This window comes from Caenorhabditis remanei, chromosome IV (genome assembly GCF_010183535.1).
Source record: "Caenorhabditis remanei strain PX506 chromosome IV, whole genome shotgun sequence".
In the NCBI taxonomy this organism is placed as follows: Eukaryota; Metazoa; Nematoda; class Chromadorea; order Rhabditida; family Rhabditidae; genus Caenorhabditis; species Caenorhabditis remanei.
In genome coordinates, this window is record NC_071331.1 from 10,742,124 (window position 1) to 10,763,412 (window position 21,289).

The 21,289-nt window shown below is 41.2% G+C and overlaps 2 protein-coding genes across 2 annotated transcripts; one reads left to right on the forward strand and one right to left on the reverse strand.

Moving 5' to 3' along the window:
* Positions 1 to 13,750: 13,750 nt before the first annotated feature.
* GCK72_013188 (uncharacterized protein) lies at positions 13,751 to 14,227 on the reverse strand (the record flags this gene model as incomplete). Its single annotated transcript, XM_053729703.1, has 1 exon — positions 13,751 to 14,227. The coding sequence occupies one exon, from the start codon at positions 14,225 to 14,227 to the stop codon at positions 13,751 to 13,753; it is 477 nt and encodes a 158-aa protein (XP_053584475.1).
* Positions 13,868 to 16,834, forward strand: GCK72_013189 (uncharacterized protein; the record flags this gene model as incomplete). Its single annotated transcript, XM_053729704.1, has 6 exons — positions 13,868 to 13,918; positions 14,638 to 14,966; positions 15,050 to 15,266; positions 16,034 to 16,134; positions 16,310 to 16,418; positions 16,796 to 16,834. 6 exons carry the CDS (start codon positions 13,868 to 13,870, stop codon positions 16,832 to 16,834), a joined length of 846 nt encoding a protein of 281 aa, XP_053584476.1.
* Between the last annotated feature and the right edge of the window lie 4,455 nt (positions 16,835 to 21,289).

The following is a 21,289-nucleotide window of genomic DNA, read 5'->3' on the forward strand; positions in this document are numbered from 1 at the left end:
TGATATTTCAGGTGAGAAGACAACGGCATACATTTAATATCATAGAGAAATTTTATGTGGTAAACACAACTTCTGAAACTGAAAAAAACAACTATTTTTCATGATCCAGTACCGTGCAGTAAAATATACGATTCGGGTTTTTTCAGTTGAAAACGACCACCTTTGAGAGGATGTTACGGTTTCACCGCTTGTCCCATGAAGTAATTTATGTATAAACCATTCAGAACAAAGATGGAGCTTCATTTTTGTAGTTGTCAACTTTCTGGTACGAGCACTTCCTAACAAGTTACATATCGACAAAGTAATTTTTCCTTAAATCGCCCCACTTCAGGGCAAAATTGAGTGATTTTTGAGCTGTCCCCTTAAAATGACCATAACTCTCTAGAGAGTCTCCGTTCAAAAAAGTTGTCAACTACAAAAATGGACCTCTACCTTTGTTCGATATGAACCATTGAAAGTTTTTTTAACCATCTCAAAGTTGCACATTTTCAACTGAAAACTGCAAAGTTCTGTATCTTATTATTACGCTACTTCGCATTCTACTCTTAATCCAACCTTATTAGAGAAATTTTATGATGTAAACGAAACTTCTGAAACTGAAAAACAATTTTCTTGATATATTTGTTACTCAATCTCAAACCTTTCAGGCCAGGAAGGAATGCAAGCAGTCCTTGCCTCCGACTACTCGATTGGACAATTCAAATACCTCGAACGTCTTCTTCTCGTCCACGGAAGATGGTCTTACATCCGAATGGCCAAATTCCTTCGCTACTTTTTCTACAAGAATTTTGCCTTTACCCTCACCATGTTCTGGTATTCATTCTTCTGTGGATACTCTGCTCAAACTGTTTTCGACGCCATCTTGATCGCTTGCTACAATCTTTTCTTCACTGCTCTTCCTGTATTAGCAATGGGATCATTGGATCAAGATGTGGATGATCATTACTCATTGAGATATCCAAAGTTGTATCTTCCGGGACAGTTCAATCTTTTCTTCAATATGCGGATTTTCATCTACTCGGTACTTCATGGAATGTTCAGTTCTCTTGTGATATTCTTTATTCCATATGGAGCGTTTTATAACGCAGCTGCGTCGTCTGGAAAGGATTTGGATGATTATTCATCACTTGCGTTCACTACGTTCACAGCGTTGGTGGTGGTGGTTACTGGACAAGTGAGTATGGTGTTGATAATTTTTGGTACAAATAGGCTACCGTTAACAGAACATCTTCTGAGTGTTTCCCTAACATTACTTATCTGAAACTGCAAATTATCCCTAATTGTATATCTATTTCCAGATAGCCTTCGACACAGCCTACTGGACCGCCATCTCCCATTTTGTCATCTGGGGATCCCTGGTCCTCTATTTCTTCGTCTGCTTCCTCCTCTACGAATGGCTCCCCGTGTCCTGGATTGTCAAAACATCGTCTTCCATTTCATTCGGTGTCGTGTATCGAACAATGGTCACTCCGCACTTCTGGTTCTCTCTTCTCATGGTTTCTGTTGTTTTGCTCCTTCCAGTGATGCTCAACAGATTCTTCTGGTTGGATACTCATCCATCATTCGCCGATAGGTTGAGAATACGGAGGAAAATGGGCAAGAAGCCGTCGACTAAGGATGATAAAAAGTTAGTTTTGTCTTTCAGTTTCAACCCCATCATGTTATAGCGGTCTAAGAATAAACATTGCTAAACAACGTCTTTGTTTACAGAACCGCCTTCAAACGTACCGCTGCCACGCGTCGGAGTGTCCGTGGATCACTTCGAAGTGGATATGCATTCTCTCATTCTCAAGGATTCGGAGAGCTTATTCTCAAGGGAAAACTGTTCAAAAATGTGGAGAATTTGCGTGGAAAGAACAATTCTGGTTCGAAGATCCACCCGACTTCTGATGACTATCAACCGATTCTTGTTTCAAGTGTACCGGAGGTGAGATCAGTCCAAAATCCGAGTAATAAAATTGATAGTTGACAATGTGTCTATAGCTATGTTGACATAAGTTGAACAAATGTAATATAAACGTAATATAAACTCATATCACCGCAGATCAGCTGAGGAGACACATGCATGTGACGATTGGGGGTTCTGGCTCGCACTGACTGGAGGGACACTTTGTAGTGAAACCGAATATGACTCGATACCTCAAACTTGGGTAATTAAACCTTTATTAAAAGATAAAAGATAAGCTCTCGCCTCTGCTTTTATACTGGGCAGAGGCGGAGCCAGACAGAAAATGTGTGGGTGAAAGAATTCAATTAAAACAGATAGGAAGAATGATTCAAGACTAAAAGCCTATGAATCATATTGGATGGGAGCGGGGGGAAAGAAAGTGGGAGATGTACAAAGTATATCGAGTACACTCCCGGCTTTCAGAAAGAGAGAGATAGAGAGATAGTTGCAATGATAAATTATTTTCTTGGAGTTGAGCCATTCCTTCGACAAAGTTGATGTAGTTGACTTTTGTCCAATTGTTTTCTTCTGTCCTGGCGGCATCATTGAACTGAATATCTCTCTGTGAAGAGAGAGGCTCCCGGCCGCGAAAGTGATTGGGTTGCGGATCCTTGATATCTCTGACCTTGCTGGTAACAGAGCGTTGTCCGGAACGTTGTCCTGTCTCTTCTCGTTTGCAAATGAGGAAGTGGTGGTGATGCGACGATATTGTTGTCCGCAATTGTTGTTTCCATCAATGGACGGCGTTGTCCTGTTGATGAGGTGATGGTGTTCTTCTGGAAGAAGGGAACCTTGTGTTCCGACTTCTTGGTTGATCTTGATTGTCGTCCTATTGGTGGAGCGACAGGTCTTCTGAATGAGTGAAGAAACAGCTGAGTTTGGACCCAACTCCACTCTGTCCTTCGGATAACGAAAGGTTGCTTTCGTTTTTCGGATGACGTCCTTTCTTTGTCTAATTGTCCTTGATTGAACGGATCGTCGATGAGTGTCCAAAATGCTCGAGGATCTGTCGGTGTCCCAGCAGCATGATGGCGAGAGGTGAAGTTTGAAGATGAGTTTGTGGGCTGCATCTTCCTTCTGACTGTTTTGTTCCTTGTGAACACAGCCTCAGGTGATCTTCCTTCGACAAGTCCTTCTTCCGACATCTTTGGAATACAGACTTGACGATCCCACAGCCAGATTGATGCACTATCCTTCACTGACCGTAGGAATAAAACTTCAACAAAAACTTTATTGAAAGATTTGTTAAAGATTTATTAAAAGATAAAAGATAAGCTCTCGCCTCTGCTTTTATACTGGGCAGAGGCGGAGCCAGACAGAAAATGTGTGGGTGAAAGAATTCAATTAAAACAGATAGGAAGAATGATTCAAGACTAAAAGCCTATGAATCATATTGGATGGGAGCGGGGGGAAAGAAAGTGGGAGATGTACAAAGTATATCGAGTACAATTACCCAAGTTTGAGGTATCGAGTCATATTCGGTTTCACTACAAAGTGTCCCTCCAGTCAGTGCGAGCCAGAACCCCCAATCGTCACATGGTGCATCGACACCGATCGAACTAAGGCCAGAAGTAAAACCGCGTGGCAACTGGAAGCACAAAGCTGAAACCGACAAGACAATTCAAAACCGAGAAGAAGTTACAGTGTGCCAAACAATCACTGTAGCCCAACCAAAACCGAGAAGAAGCAAAAAAGGGTGACTCAAAGCTCCTTTTTGCCCAACCAACACCCCAGAGAAGAAGCCACAGTGTAACAAATCAAACACTGTAGCCCAACCAAAACCCCGAAGAAGCAAACGGTGACTCAAAGCACCTTTTGCCCAATCAAATCAAGCAAAAAGTGTTACACAAAACACTTTCTGCCCAACCAAGACAAGCACTCTCGATCAAATCAAAAAAGAGATTGCATTCCTCCCACATTGCTCACAATGTCCTTGAGAGCACCAAGAGGGAATGTCACGAAAGCAGAACAAGCTCTCAAAGATGCTTGTGATAACGCCTTCGTCAGCATCAACGAGCTGAAGGAGCTCGGAGATGAAGAGCTCAAAGGAAAGTCCCGAGAAATGGACTCCCACTTGATCCGACTCGAAGTCAAATCAAAGAAGCTCATCGAGTATATGGAGGCGCTGACAGCAGCTAGCGGAGACATGGAAGATCAAGAAGATCAAGATGCTCACGACGCCTACGCCACCAAAGTCAACGACATGCTCGAGCAAGCCGACCACATGACAACCGAGTTGAAAGTACTCCAGGGTCTCAGCCAGAAGATGTCGATCGAAAAGAAGATTGAAGAGAAAGCTGGTGATGAGAAGAAAACCCATGGTACAACACCATCATCAAGTCATCCAGACTCTACCGAACTCATCAGAGCTCTGGTTCAACAAATGAACCAACCAAAGCAGCTCGAATTGCCACCCGTCCCAACTTTCGACGGAAAAATCTGGGAATTCGACAACTTCATGACTATCTTCAAGATAGTCGTTGACACTTCAGCTCAAGATCCAATGCTGAAATGGACCCATCTAATCAACCACTTGAAGGGACCAGCCAAGGATCTAGTAATGAAGATCAAACCCAGCTCAGAGAGCTACAAACAAGCTCTCGACGTACTCCAGAAGACCTATGGAAATCCGAAGAGAATCCACAAGGAACTCACTCAGCGGCTCAAGAGAGAAGAAGCCCACTCAAGTCGCACAAGCGACCAACGAAAGTTGATCGATCGAATCACTGTGTTGATCCATCAAATTGAAGAAATCGATGAAAACATTGAATCATCGACCAAGGAGATGATTCTCACCAAATTCGATCAAAGAATCCAAGAGAAGGTCATCAACAAACAGATCAAGAGTGAAGAAGAAGGAGATTCAGAGTGGGACACAAAAACCATTCTGAAAACGATTGAGAAGTATATCGCCCGAGAGGAATCACTCATTGAAAGATGCCCACAATCCGCACTCAACAAAATTCCAGTCCAGAAGAAAGAAGACCAGCAGAAGAAGGAGAAGAAAATCTTCCACAAGGATGATACCAAAAAGCCTGAAAGGAAGAGAATATGCCAATTCTGCAAGGATTCCGGACATTGGGGATTCGAGTGCAACAAGATCACGTCAATCAAAGACCGAACTGACATCCTCAACACTGAAGGCAGATGCTTGAAGTGCACCAGAAAAGGACACAAACTATCCGAGTGTCCTGGAAAACCATGCTTCCTTTGCCAAAAAGATCACCACTCGTCTATTTGTTTTAAGAACAAAGATGAGAACGCAAACAAGAAGAAGGAGGCAACTCAGTCAGAAGCCGCCGTCAAGGACAAATCGAAGTCAAAGACGACCGCTGTGACACACACGTGTCCCGCCGAAAACAAAGGTCACCCAAATTTTGAAAGAAGCAAAGAAGAAGAAGAAGTCACCACGGGGACTACAAAGTCCTCCGAGGAAACCAAGGGACAGGCTTATATAGCCACGTTCCAAATTCAAGCCTTCAATCAAAAATCTTGGGAATGGGAGCCAATCTCCGCAATGTATGACTCTGGTGCCGACCAGACATACATCTCAAGAAGCCTGATGGAACAATTCGGCCTCACAATTGAAGGCGAGGACACCTTCAACAACTTCACCTTCGGGAATGAGCAATCCTTCGAAGCCACATACGCCAGAACCAGAATCAGTGTCAAAACGGATCACGAACAACACGAGTTGGAAGTGTATGCAATCAATAAACTGATTGGCAAGATCAGGAAACCAACTCTGACCGAAGAAGATCTCAAGTTCATAAAGAAGAATGATCTGAAGATCAATGTGGACTCGTTCGAAAAAGAGGTCCAACCACAAATGATCCTGGGAAGTGACTACCTGGACGAACTCATAGAAGGTAGTCTACAAAGATTACCTTCGGGACTCAACCTTGTCAAAAGCAAGATGGGACTGGCCACACTGGGAAGATACCGAAATCAGAAAGGTCCTCAAGACAAACCAAAGGACATGTATCAATTCGCAGTGGTGGAAGAAATCATCGACAAGGATCGAGAAACCGAAGACGAGCAAATCAAGGACACCCAGATGAAGGAACCGCATGAATTCACGGGACCGACGGAGCAAGAAAGATCGGAGAAGGACAAAGAAACAGCCGATCGTTTCGAAAAGACGATCGAAAAGAGAGCTGATAGATACTACGTCCGACTTCCACTCAAGATCGACCACTTGCCCCTACCAGACAACTGGAAAATTGCCTTGAAAAGGCTCGTGTCTCTCAAGAGACAATACACCGAGGACATCCTCGAGCTCATCCAAGAAGTCTTCAATGACTACCTGAGTCAAGGATTCATTGAGGAAGTCGACCGGTCGAAAGACAAGGACAACCTCAAACACTACAATCCCATCCAGGCTGTCATCACTCCACAAAAGACGACAACCAAATGTCGCCTCGTAGTAGATGGCTCAAGCCACTACAAAAACGAGCCATCACTCAACGACATCATCGAGCAAGGACCAGTGATCTTGCCAGACATCGTGGACATGCTCTTGAGATTCAGAAGCGGAAAAACTGCAATCACCTCGGATGTCGCCAAAGCTTTCCTCCAAGTTTTCCTCCACGAGGAGGACAGAGATCTCACAAGAATTTTGTGGGTGAAAGACTTCAGGAAAGCAGTGACAGAAGAAAACATTCAAGTGTTCCGATTCACAAGAGTATTGTTTGGATTGAACGTTTCTCCATATTTGTTGGCAGCAACAATCAATCACCACCTCAGACAGATACCGGACAAGAAACTCTCAAAAGAAGTGATCAACAACATCTACGTGGACAACGTTATCATCACGACAGATGGATCAACCGAAGAAGCAGTTCAGATCTACAAGAAACTCAAAACGACGTTCACAGATATGAATATGAATTTGAGAGAATTCTGGTCAAACTCACAAGAGTTCAATTCGCAGTTGGAAGAAGCTGACAAAGCAAAGGATGAGAACTTCAAAGTTCTTGGAATCAAATGGACTACTCAGACAGATCTACTGACAATGTCAGCAGAAATTGAGAAGATTGACAACAATTCCAGAAGAACCGTATCCAGTGCAATTGCCGGAATCTACGATCCAAACGGATTCCTGGCACCACTCATCCTGCCAGCCAAACTCTTCCAAAGAGAACTCTGGATCGACACTTATGGTTGGGACACGAAGATCTCCAAGATCCACAACGAATCGTGGCTCAATATCGCCGAACAAATTGATGGATTCACCAGAGACATGCCAAGACATGTCATCCAGAAGAACAAGCCAAACACACTGATCACGTTCGCCGACGCCAGCAAAGATGCAACAGCCACCTGCATCTACGTCAAGAATGAAATCGGAGTGCACTTGATCTTCGCAAAATCGAAGGTGAAACCCATCAAGGAGAAGTGGACAATTCCCAAACTTGAGACACAAGCTCTCAAAATGGCCACTGAAAAGACCGTACAAGTCTGGAAAGCACTCACTCAAGGAGACATGACAATAGACAAGGTCTACATCATGACGGACAGTACAATAACTCTGGATTGGCTGAAAGCAAACCCAGGAAAAAAGGAAACCGGAATTTTCGTCACGAACCGGATGAATGCTGTGAGGCAACTCACAAGCCAAATCGAGGACGGAGGAACAGAAGTGAAATTTGGACACGTCACGACAGATCAAAATCCCGCAGATCTAGGGACAAGAGGCTTGGAAAAGAACAATTTTGCCACCTCAATCTGGTGGAACGGTCCAAAAGTCCTGGAAGAAAAAGAATGGACGAACAAGTTCAAGTTCTTCTCTCTCAAATCCAGAGACGATTTCAACACCTTCGCAGTCGTCAAACGCGAAGAAGAAGCAACACAAGTTTTTAACTGTGCTGCCACGAAATCGTTTGAAGTGATGAAAAGGATAGCTGCACAAGCCATGAAATTCATCAAAATCACATCAGAAAGACTGCCAGAAGAAAGAAAAAAGAAGATGAGTGAGAAGATCCCGTTCCTACAACTAGAGAACAGTCCAGGAAGAATCAATTCAGCACAAATCAAAGAAGCTGAAGTTGTTCTCATCAAAGACCATCAGAGAAGTTTCACACAGAAATTTCTCAACAGATGCAAAGATTTGGGACTCGTAGAAGATCCGAGAGGAGTCATTGTCTGCAAAGGACGAATGGAACTCGCCGAACTCAATAAGGATTCAAGAGAACCAATTCTGATCCACGAAGAATCAGATCTGGCAGCCCAAATCATCAGAAATGCCCATGGAAAATTCCACGTCGCTCTAGACCACACCATGGACAAAGTCAGAAGAAGATTCTGGATGTTGAAACTCAGACAGAAAGCCAAAACAATTCTGAGCAGATGTCCAGAGTGTCAGAGATTCAACAAGCAACCATGTCGATATCCAGACATGGCCAGAATGCCAAAGTCAAGACTCAAAGCAACAAAACCATTCGACTGCACAGGTCTAGACAACTTTGGACCTATCACCATCAAGAAAGAAGATGGAACAGAAGATTCAGTCTATGGAACAATCTTCACTTGTGCAGTCACAAGACTGGTTCACGTTGAAGTGGTATCAAACATGTCAACTCAACAATTCATTCAAGCTTTCCGAAGATTCGTTGCAATTCGAGGAATGCCGAAAAAGATTGTGTCCGACAACGGAACAAACTTCGTTTTGGGAAAGAAAATTATCGAAGAAGCCATGACCAATGATCCTCTCTGCCAATCAATCGAATGGAAGATGATCACTCCCTACTCACCTTGGAAGGGAGGTTTCTACGAACGAATGGTGAAATCGGTCAAACACGCTTTCATGAAGAACCAACGAAGAAACAAGTTGTCGCTAGAAGAGACACAAACCGTCTTCTATGAGGTGACTGCCACGATCAACTCACGTCCGTTGACGTATCTGGAAGAAGATGTCAACAACCAATCACCAATCAGGCCAATTGACTTCGTGTATTCAGCAATGGATACAACTCTTCCATTACAACAAGTAATGGAATCAACGGAAGACTACCTTCCACCAGCTGAAATGAGATCCAAGGAAACAAAACTTGGAACGATTGAGGCACTGAAATCTTCCATCAAACGAACAGAGGCCGTCTGGAATACGTTCAACACAACGTACCTATCAGAACTTCGAGAACATCACCGATCCAGGATGAACAACAAAAGAGGGTCACCGAAACTACCAAAAGAAGGCCAAGTTGTTCTTCTATGCGATGAAAATCAACCACGAAACGAATGGAAACGTGGAAGAGTGGTGAAGATCAACAAATCGGATGACGGAATTGTTCGAGACATTGAAGTTCGGAACCATCAAGGAAACCAACTCAACAGATCAATCAACCAGATCATCCCTCTCGAATTGGACAGCAGTAGCGAAGAAGAGGAAGAACCAGTGAAACAACTTCAACAAGAGGAATCACCAGCTCAGAAGACTGAAGACAACTCGAAGAAGTACAATCTTCGTGAAAGAAAACCAGTCAACTACAACGAAGAGAGGACCACATTCAGCATAACTTCGATCCCATATGCGCTCATGATGATCACAATCATGAGCCTCTGGACAGGAGCAGCTGCTGACCCAATCATGGTCGAATGCAACTCTCAAGGACTACAAATCCAAGGACAGTATGAAAAATTTGAAGCTTGCTCTCAAGACTACTGTACAACGTCAACAAGAATCGGATGGTCATCATCACAAAACATATGGTTGCCACCGAAAATCAAAATCCACCCGCACAAGGTAACCATGAAGATTCACGACGGAACACAGCTCAAGATCAAAGAATTGGAATGCCCAAGCATCCCATTATGTTCCACCATTGATTGCACAATATGCTGGACGAACATTCTGAATCCAGAATGCCACATCACGTGGGCAATCCTGGGATTCGCCGCAATGCTGTTCGTAGCACTCATGTGCATACATGCCATGTGCTGCGTCCCAATCAAGATGTCCGACGTGCTCAAACTCGGTTGCCGGATCGTGACTGCAATGTCAATGATCCTAGCAATCGTATTCAATTGGTGCAAGAAAGCCTGGAGGACAAGAAAACCAAGGAAGGCCAAATGGAGAGAATTACTCATCACCATAATTCTCCTCATCCTTCTTCAACAAGTCTCCAAAGTCTCCAGTTGCCAAGAAATCGACGTCGTCAACCAACAAGAAACCATTTGCGACACAGAAGGCAAATGCATAATGGTGACAGAAGAAATCATGAGACTCAACACCTTCCACAAAGAAGGATGTCTCAGACTCGAAAAGAACGGAACCACCATCCGGGACATCAGAGTCGAGATGCTCGAAGTGGAACTTCATTGCATCAAGAAGTCCATCGCCTTCACTCAAAATGTGGAGACAAAAGTATGGTCTACGAAAAGGTGCCCCAGAATGGGATCATGCATTGAAGACAAATGCATGAATGTCACCAAAGACACCGTTCTCCCAGAACTCAAAGAAGTCAACCACTACGTCGGAAACGTAGGATGCGCCGAATCCTGCGGAGGCCCAGGCTGTGGATGCTTCTTCGTCAGCTCAGGATGCATATTTTTCAAAACATATGCCATCCCCAAGTCACCAGAAGCAATCGAAATCTTCACGTGCACAGACTTCGAACCAGCTGCAAAAGTAAAGGTGACAATCACCGGAATGAACTCGTGGAAGAATCGAGCAGAAGTTATCGAAATGGTAGCTCCACTCGGAAAAACGATTCCAATGAAGGAGATATCAGTGACAGTGGACTCTATCGAAGTGCCACCACTGCCATCACTGAACTCCTGGTTCATCCGAAACCACACCACAATGGCCACATGGGAAGAACATCAACTACCATTCTACCATTGTGACGAAAAACTGAAGAACTGCAAACTCGAAGAACAATGCCAATGCAATGCAGCAGAAGACCAGATGAGATGCACATGTCAAGACATGGACATCTTCAACCACTTCCAACAACCTGAAAGAAGACTTCCAGTACAAATTGGACACCTGAAATTCAAAGAGTACAAAGAAAAAGTCAAAGGAAGCATCACCAATGGCTGCACAACCACACTCACAGTGAAGATCAATGACTTATGGAAAACAACCATAGTCAAATCCAAAGAAAACTGTTCAATCGAGAACAGCATCGCCAATGGATGCTACAGCTGTGAAAGAGGAGCAGTTGCAGAAGTCAAATGTTTCTCATCAACTGAAGAAACAATCGGAAACGTTGACTGCGGAAACGAACAGTTCGCTGTTCAATGTTCCCCTCAAGGAAGTGATAACAACATCACATTCTTCGCAGACAAAGCGAGAATCCACCGACAATGTACAGTCGACTGCGGCGGAAAGAAGAAAGAAAACTTCGAAGTCAGCGGAGTACTCAAGTACTCCGGATCAATATGGACCTCGATCCACCACCTGCTAAATGGTAACACTACCATTTACAACGAGATAAATCTCCCAGACCTACACCACATCTGGGAGAGTTACATGACTTATATGAAAACAATATTCATAGTCATAATCATCGTCGGAGTCATCTTCCTGATGACATACTCCATCATCACCAGATCAGGACTGGCCATCGTCAAAGGAATACTTCGGATCACCATCACCATCGTGATAATGCCAATCAAGATGATAAGGATGATAAGAAGAAAAAAGAGACATGCTCACTTGCATACCCTCATCTGCATGTTGTTAACTATTCCAACCGTTTTCAACTTTCCAATTTTATCAAATTCATCATTTTCATCTGCCCACTTCTCAAACTTTCGAACAATTCCAAATCACACCAAATTCCCAAACACCAAATTCCCAAACACCTCCCAACTCAATCCTCAATTCTCAATTCCATTCAATCCTCAATTCTCAACTCAACTCTTTCCTCAATCATCCTCTCAAACCTCCAATTTCGTTCTTTCGTCTAACGCTCCAAAGCTCACCGACATAAAAGTTCAAATTGCAGAGATGGAAGAAACACTGAGACAAGTGCAAACAATGGTCGCCCACATCCAGAGCCTGATCATGCACACAGACACCACAATGATGGCACTGGAACGGAAAATCGGCGAAGATTTCAAAAAATTGAACGAACGTCTGGACAAAATGGAAGAATATCTCAAAACGACGGATCAGGACGTGGCGGTCATGGCAAGAGAGATGGCCAAACAAGCTCAAGACCAAGCCGCCGTGCTCGTCGTAGGGCCCCCAGCCCTCTCTGACGAGATGATAAGAAGAGAACCAGAGAGAGAAGTCATCGTCCAAATGGAGGAAGAAGAAATGGAGGAACAATTCCTCCTCGACAAAGAGGAAGAAGAGATGGAGGAACAATTCCTCCTCGACAAAGAGGAAGAAGAAATCCAACTCGAGGACGATGAGGAGCTGGTCCAAAGCGGACCGCTCCACCGCCACCAGGAGAACAAGAAGGACTCCCACGGATCCTTGAAGGGATACAAGATCCCCAAGAAGAAGATGGAACCTCAAGAAGAAGAAGACGAGGAAGAAGAAGAACCGAAGAAGCTCAAGTCCCAAGTGGCTAGGGCACTCAAGACACGAATCCTAAAGAAGAACCCACCCAAGTTCAATCAGGGTTGCGCGTTCTGCGAGGAGAAGCACATGTCGGACAGATGCTTCAACTTTCCGGAGTACCCGGAGAGAAAGAAGAAACTGATGAAGAAACAACTTTGTCTCAAGTGCCTCCGCCGTCACCAAGACGGGGAAAAGTGCAAGTCCCAAAAAGAGTGCCACTACTGCCAACAGCTCACCCATCATTCGTCAATGTGCCCAGAGAAGCTCGAAATCAAATGGGACGAAAACGACGGACCATCGAAAGGAGCGAAGAAACGAAAGTGTGAAGACGAGCCACACAAATCGAAGAAATCAAAGGAATAAATTAATTCTTCCAACTTGTTTTCTCACCCCCATCCACTGTTGTAGAATCTCCACCCTCATCATTCCATTGTCTCTAATCCCACTTCCCCACAAATCTTCCTCCCACTTCCAATCACCCTAAAGGGGGGGAATGTACTCAGAACATCTGAGTACCTTCCTCCTCTAATCATTCACGTCATTCAGTGGGGTAAAGAGAGACGGTCCTAACACATAAGGGACCCTCTCTCCCCCTCTCTCTGAATGACCTTTGTCTCATGACTCTCAAAGAGTCTACACTATTTCCCCCCTTTTCCCCCCAACACATTCAACTGTTGAAGAAGAGAGAACTCTCTTAGCTCCTGGCTAACACTCTCTCTTCTTCTGTCTTTCTCTCCCCCTCTCAATCTATCATGAGACAGTCTGGCCACGCCCCTTGGGGGCGAGTGCGAGATTGTTTCATTCTTTCCTAAACACAACTGGCTGTGGTTTTAATATATTTATTAAAGAAGATAGAATAGACGCTCTCCCCTGGGCTTTTATACCAAGAACAGAGGCGGAGCTTATAACAATATATAAAGTAGGATAGAATAGTATAGATGATGATTCACACAGACGGTGAATCATAAAAGTGCAATAAGGTGAAAGGGGGGCACGAAAGTGGGAGAGTGTACAGTGTACAATCGAGTACACTCCCGGCCTTTAGAAAGGAAAGAAAGAAAAATACAATTAACAAAATATGAATTATCTTGTTGCTGTATCCTTCCCTTTTGACGACGTCGACGTGGTTGACTATAATGTCCGGTTGTTTTCGTCTGTCATGGTGGTATTCTTGAACTGGAGGTCTCTCTTTGCAGAGAGAGGCTCCCGGCGAGCAGAAGGGGTTGCGTTGCGGCTCCTTGATATATCTGACCTTGTGGTAACAGAGAATTGTCCAAAGCGTAGTCTTAAAGCAATGTCTCTGTCGCGTTGTCGATGTTGTTCTGAATGAAGAGAAACTTGTGTTTCATCTTCTTGGTTGGCTGTTTTCGTTGTTCGATTAGGCGAACGACAGGATCTTCTGAATGAGTGAAGAAACAGCTGAGTTTGGACCCAACTCCACTCTGTCCTTCGGGGTACGAAATGTGATTTCCGTTTCTTGGGTGACGTCCTTTCGATATCCAATTGTCCATGTTGAACGGTCCGTCTTCTGGTTGAGCTTTTTGTGAAGCTCGATGAGTGCTGGATTCGCTATCGTTTAGCTTGTCCAAGCGAATGTCCCGTTGTCGATTTTGAGACTGGTGCCAAAATACTCGAGGATCTGCGGATGTCCAAGCAGCGTAATGGCGATAGGTGAAGTTTGAGCGAGCCAGGTGCTGCACCTTCCTTCTGACTGTTAGTTCTTCGGGAACTACAGTTCGGGTGATCTTCCTCGACAAGTCCATCGTTCGTCAGCTTCAGAATAATAGAACTAGTCAAGCCCACAGCCAGCGCCTGCCACGCGGGACTTGAGAAACACCGGGGGCCGAGACCCACGATGCACCATAAACACAACTGGCTGTGGTTTTAATATATTTATTAAAGAAGATAGAATAGTCGCTCTCCCCTGGGCTTTTATACCAAGAACAGAGGCGGAGCTTATAACAATATATAAAGTAGGATAGAATAGTATAGATGATGATTCACCTAGACGGTGAATCATAAAAGTGCAATAAGGTGAAAGGGGGGCACGAAAGTGGGAGAGTGTACAGTGTACAATCGAGTACACTACCGTTAACAGAACATCTTCTGAGTGTTTCCCTAACATTACTTATCTGAAACTGCAAATTATCCCTAATTGTATATCTATTTCCAGATAGCCTTCGACACAGCCTACTGGACCGCCATCTCCCATTTTGTCATCTGGGGATCCCTGGTCCTCTATTTCTTCGTCTGCTTCCTCCTCTACGAATGGCTCCCCGTGTCCTGGATTGTCAAAACATCGTCTTCCATTTCATTCGGTGTCGTGTATCGAACAATGGTCACTCCGCACTTCTGGTTCTCTCTTCTCATGGTTTCTGTTGTTTTGCTCCTTCCAGTGATGCTCAACAGATTCTTCTGGTTGGATACTCATCCATCATTCGCCGATAGGTTGAGAATACGGAGGAAAATGGGCAAGAAGCCGTCGACTAAGGATGATAAAAAGTTAGTTTTGTCTTTCAGTTTCAACCCCATCATGTTATAGCGGTCTAAGAATAAACATTGCTAAACAACGTCTTTGTTTACAGAACCGCCTTCAAACGTACCGCTGCCACGCGTCGGAGTGTCCGTGGATCACTTCGAAGTGGATATGCATTCTCTCATTCTCAAGGATTCGGAGAGCTTATTCTCAAGGGAAAACTGTTCAAAAATGTGGAGAATTTGCGTGGAAAGAACAATTCTGGTTCGAAGATCCACCCGACTTCTGATGACTATCAACCGATTCTTGTTTCAAGTGTACCGGAGGTGAGATCAGTCCAAAATCCGAGTAATAAAATTGATAGTTGACAATGTGTCTATAGCTATGTTGACATAAGTTGAACAAATGTAATATAAACGTAATATAAACTCATATCACCGCAGATCAGCTGAGGAGATATTTATTTAGTTGGCGAGAACCAAAAAGAAGACCTGATCATCTTTGATGCCAATAACATTATTAACTTACAAACTTTTGGAAACAGAGAACATTTGAAAATTTGTTCATCTTTTATTTTCATTACTTTAGTTCGGAACATACGTAGACTTAAAAATCAAGGATTCACAAACCCGGTTAGACTTATTCAAATCTAGAGTGTCCGTATCGAAGATCATTTCCGGAAAATGCGTTCTCCGGTAAACTAACGGTAAATTTACCGATAAATTTTTGGTAAAATGTAATAGAACGCTTCGGAAATTCACACTGTAGAAACTTTAAAATGGTAAGACGGGTTAATTAGAAACGGATTAGAAACAACTAGCAGTGCTGCTGGTAATATGAAAGATTCTTATCCGGACGTCGGAAGTAGGAAATGGATTTCTCAATTTATATTCAAAACATTTGAAAATTAGGATCTTAAATTTAAAAGAAAGCAATGAAACATAATTTTTTAGTTAGGACGAGCTCGACAGCTGTCCTCTCATTCCATTTTTTCCACATAAGTTTGCGATTTCCAAATCAATTTATTTTCTGTTTAAAATATAAATTCTGCACCGCTCCTCGTTTCAAAAGATGAACTCCCCCAATATTTCAGAGTAGCGAAGGCTCCTCATCAGGCACCCCTTCAATGCATCTTCCAATTGGAAAACACCCTGAAAACGTACCTCATACATTGAATGTAAATACAGAAGACTGGTAAGTTCCTTTTTTATTTTTTGAAATTCTTAGCACTGCTTCACTTCTTCTTTTTCTAAACCTAGATCTAGTCAGAGTTTCATTTATATAAACTTCTCACTTCTACAAACCTACAGTAATCCAACTACCGTATCTCTATCGTGTCGTAACCCGTATCGTGTGTCATTTTTCACAGGTCTCACTCCGATTTCCGACCGTCTTACGCCAAGGAGCCATCCCCTTTGCAGGATACAGTAATACGTGGAGATGGGCGGAGACAAAGAGCCATTTCACGGGAAACTCAGGTATAATATGGAGCCAAAAACAGTGTGCATTTCTATCCCGATGATCGCCGCTTTGTGATAAATTCTTTCGTTTTATTTGTTGTGTGTGATCTTTTTTATTAAATCAAAATTGACATTTTTTCTCGGTTTGTGTGATTCCTATGAGAACTGGCCTAACTTCAAAAAGCTAGTCCATCTCTTTTTATATTTATTCACTTCTCATTTTTGACCTACCGTAGTCTTTCGATCTCAACGTTGTGCAGTGTGCTTTCCGCTTTTTTCTTCTCAACCCTTTGTGCTTTCAACCAATTTTCTGTTAGTTATTTATTTTAATTTATTAATTTTTCATAATAAAATCAATTAATATTATCCAAATTATAAAAATAATTTTAATACAGGCCGAAGAACAACCAGACGTGATCATTGAGCATCTCTAGCTCCAAGCTAATTAACTCATAATTCTCTTTATTTTTCCCTGCATTTAAATAATAATACCAATGTCTTTTTCTCCCCGTTTGTAGGCACCGGTTTAGGCTGAAATTGTTGAAATTTCATTGGGTTTTCTCTTTTGCTGTAATTATCTTTTCCTTTCTTCCTTTTTTCAATTTGTTTCTGTGGTAATCGCTGAAAAATTGTGATTGATATCAAATGGGTATGCTATGATGTATTCGTGTAAATTCCATGAATAAATGTTTATTTCATATCAAATAATCTACTTTTTTTATTCAAAGTTTTTTGTGTTTCTCGTTTCGCATAATTTTTTGAACATTCGGTGAAAAAATAATGGAAGGTTCAATCGTGTAAAACTAGCTTTAACAAAATTTCCACATTTCTTTAAATTCTGTCTGAACTTTTCTTAATGTCAACAATCTTTGATTTGATCGAATTTTTAAACCAAAAAATTCCCGATTGATACTCCCACAGTTAGTGAGCGAATTAACATATCTTGCTTATCTTTTAGTCATAAAACTGTGGATTTCTTTGGAATATCTATTCAGTTTTTGAAATTTCCACACTAATAAAAAATACAACAAGAAGTGAGTTTTTAAAGTTCTTGCAGGTATAAATAAAAATGTTTTTCTTTAAATGGTTGTAACCTCAAAGTCATTTGATTCACAACTGCATGGAACAGAAAAAAGATACTGTTTTCACTTTTATCATGTTTCGTGAAGAAGGTAAATCGGGGAATTTAAATTTCTTTATAGTGACTCCATGTATTGTTGAGCTTTTCTATGCCATAAAAATTCATTTAAGTGCTTTCGTGAATAGACAAATTTTCTTCGTGAGTAGGTCCATTTCAAAGTTGTTCAAGTACGTCAAAGAGAAGAATGCACCAACAGAAAGGAGGTTACGTGCAGGGAATACAATGCACGGTTTAAATATGTCGTGAATGAAATGAGACACGAACATAACAAGTATGTATAGTACGGCTTCGAATATTTAGAATAGCTGAAACAGTCAAATATTGGGATCAGGAGCTACATAACATTAGGCAAATCAATGTATAAATTTATGGATGCATAGCCAAATAGAATCCCAACTGATTGATATTGTTTTGAATTACGGCGGTGCTAAAACAGCTATAATGTTCCATATCAGACTAACCCACATTTCAAACCTATGGGAGACTGCAAATAACTAAATAAGATAGCACTGTTTCGATATTACGATATATTTGAAACAGAGAATCTTATCTGATGCAACCGACGGATTTAATCCTAGAAAAATACCAATCAATATTTTTGGGACAACCGTTTGCTTGATTAAGGAATTTTTTTGCAAAAATTAATTATGAAAAGGTTGTATACGGAATCACGGAATATACACTTGCATCAAACTGAAAAATAATATCGTTTCCACTTTTTCCCATGTTTCGTGGAGAGAGTAAATCGGCGAATTAAAATTTCATTACACTTCCAAACGAAAAACCCACAAAGCCCTAAAAAAAACTTGTGGTGGCTTACCATGTTGTTCAAGTGCGCCAAAAAAGAAGAATGCACCAACAGAAAGGAGGTTACGAGCTAGGGAATACAATGCACAGTTTGAATATGTCGTGAATAAAATATGACGTGAATAACAAGTATTTATTGTAACGCTTCGAATATCTGGAATAGCTCAAACAGTCAAACATTGGTTCAACCAACGTGTCAACTGGCAACTAACTCCTTTTTTTTTAATTATTCGTTTGCTTGCCAAGAAGAGGGATCAAGAGCTACATAACAATAGGGAAAACAATGTATCGTTCGTGCATGCGTAACCAAATAGAATGACATTACGTCAAACCGATTGATATTTTTTTGAATTACGGTGGTGCTATAACAGGCAAGTATATTATTCCATGACAGTATAATCAACATTTCAAACCAGTAGGGGACTGCAAATTACCAAATGGGAAAGGGCTGTTTCGAAATTATGATATACTTGAAACAGAGAAACTTTTTTGATTTAACCGCGGGTTTAGGCGGATCAACCAATATTTTTGGGACAAACTAAACAAGACATCAAAATATAATATAATGTGAATCAATCAAATTTATTTAGTCAATTTTGTTTTTCTATTCTTATAGGTTTCGCAGTGTTTGCCTAAAGAATGTTTTGCAAAAATGAATATTGAGAAACAGGAAGATGTTCCCCAGAGGGTCCTTCTTCGTCAAATCGTTTTTTTCCAATTACCATGTTTCAATTAGTTATTGGGACTTGGCATATAACAACGAACTTTAAAAATAGTTCAACTAAAAGTTAGTACTGAAACAGTATACTTGCCTGTTCCATCTTGATTATGACTCTTGAATTGAAAAAATTGCCTGTTACAATAGCACTCCAAGTTACAGCCCTCTACATATATGTTTTGCAGTTGATCTCGGAAAATTTTTTTAGCCCATCCGGTACTAAGCTGATTACAGAAAAAAGCGATCTACTCAGTCATGCTGAGAATGACAACGGAGATTTTCAACGGGTGATAAGAAAATTCCGATACTTTACAGTTACGAGAAACGGATGTTTTGTATTTGCATTTTTTTCCGGATCTGGTTTTAATTTATTCAATGTGTCTTTATCTTGTTATTAAATAAGTTTTCGAATGAGATGTGCTCTTGTTTGAGATATCAGTTGAAAACTATGGAATCCATTTTTCCGACTGGAGTGTTCAAGTAGACTCACTATCGCATTCTAATGTCAAAACCCTTGACATCATCAAACGGAAAAAAGAAAAATGTAGTTTACTGTTCTCTAGCACCACACTATTGACATTGATTCACGCCACATTTCCATAATCACGGAATAATCGTGTCAGTGTTTTTGTTGACTTTTGGTTTAATTTTTGTCTATAGATACTTATTTTCAACGAGTTTCTGTTTCAATTGAAATTCAATAAAGTCTGGTTATTCAAATGTTTCGTTAGTCATGAAAAAAATTCAAACATTTTTCTCGGTCCGATTTGAAACGAAAATATGTTTCGAACCAAGGACATTTTTGAATTTTTTGGGAAACTATCGCTCAATGATTTGTTGTTCAAAATGCTCTCGAAGAGGAAAACGTTGTCTGCAATATTTTCAGACCTACAGAGCTCAAAAAATACGGCATTTGATCTTTTTCGACTTCTAGACTATTCCGCGAAATTCCGAATGAATTAGATGAGTCTTTTCAGGAATTCCGGTCTGACCCGACCCGTTTTTTAACAAGTCTTTTTGCAAGTTTCCTAACTTTATCTGTTTGAAGAGGTGGAATCAACATATCTAGGAAGTTATTTTTCACGTCTTTATCAACTAGACGACAATTTTTGTGGTTTGACATTTGAGGCTTATCATATTAGTATTGAACAGTGAGTGTGATGCAACCAGTTCAGTTTAGAACAAAAAATGAAATCGAGATGGTGGATTGTTAGAAAAGCTATAAGGAAATTGATCGAGCTTATGTAACATAATCATCTGAATGCCAATGTTTATGGACTTTAATTTTGAATAGGAAACAGTAATTTTGGCAAATGATTCCGAGGTAGTTTATTGACTTTGAGATTGATTCCCAGATTTTATAAGAAACTTCTGAAACAGCAGGATTTGGTTACAGTGGCACAGGCCAGAATTTATCACTTTCAAGAGCTATTTGAGCCGATTTTAATAGCGGAAACATTTTATTCACAAGAATTATGATTGGTACAACATTTTGAGCAAAAATTTTTGATTTTCTTTCCACAAGTTTTGTTTTGACTTCTTATTTTTGAGGAACTGTTTCAAATTTGTGATAATAACAATGGTTTTTCAAAATTTTGTTGGTTTTTTGGGATTATATCTCATCTCGATCATAAGGAATTTAGTCGGAGAACGTATCACACTTAAAAAATGTTATCTTCTCTTATCAAATTGTTAGTTCAAACATTACTCAGAATGGTTTCTATCTTTCCCTCTCCTCACGTAAAGCTTTCTGAAATTCCAAAAAATACGGGCGGAGCTTCGGAAGTTCAGACATATTGATAAAGTAGACAAAAACTACTATCTCCTATTGTGGTTTTTATCCTTTTTGACGGTATCGTTTTTTGTGTTGTGAATTAGGTTCTTATCAAATTAGTGAATAGGAATTCGACGACGGAGTATCAGAAATGAAAACTAGGAAGTAGGTAGGTAGAAGATCGAGAACTCTCTATTGAGATCCTATTAACCATTTTTTGTTTTTTATGCATAGGATCAGAAACTGTTTTAATACCATTTGTTACTGTTTCGGCTCCAACATAAATAGCATTTCTTGTTTGTGTTCTCACTAACGATTTTTTTTAAGGAATGGATCCATTACAAGTAACTTATTTTAACAGTGTGCCATGGTGTTACTCCTTTACTGATAATCTCAACGTCGGTAGGATAATCATCAAATATGCATCTTCATGCTTTTAGTTGACGAAT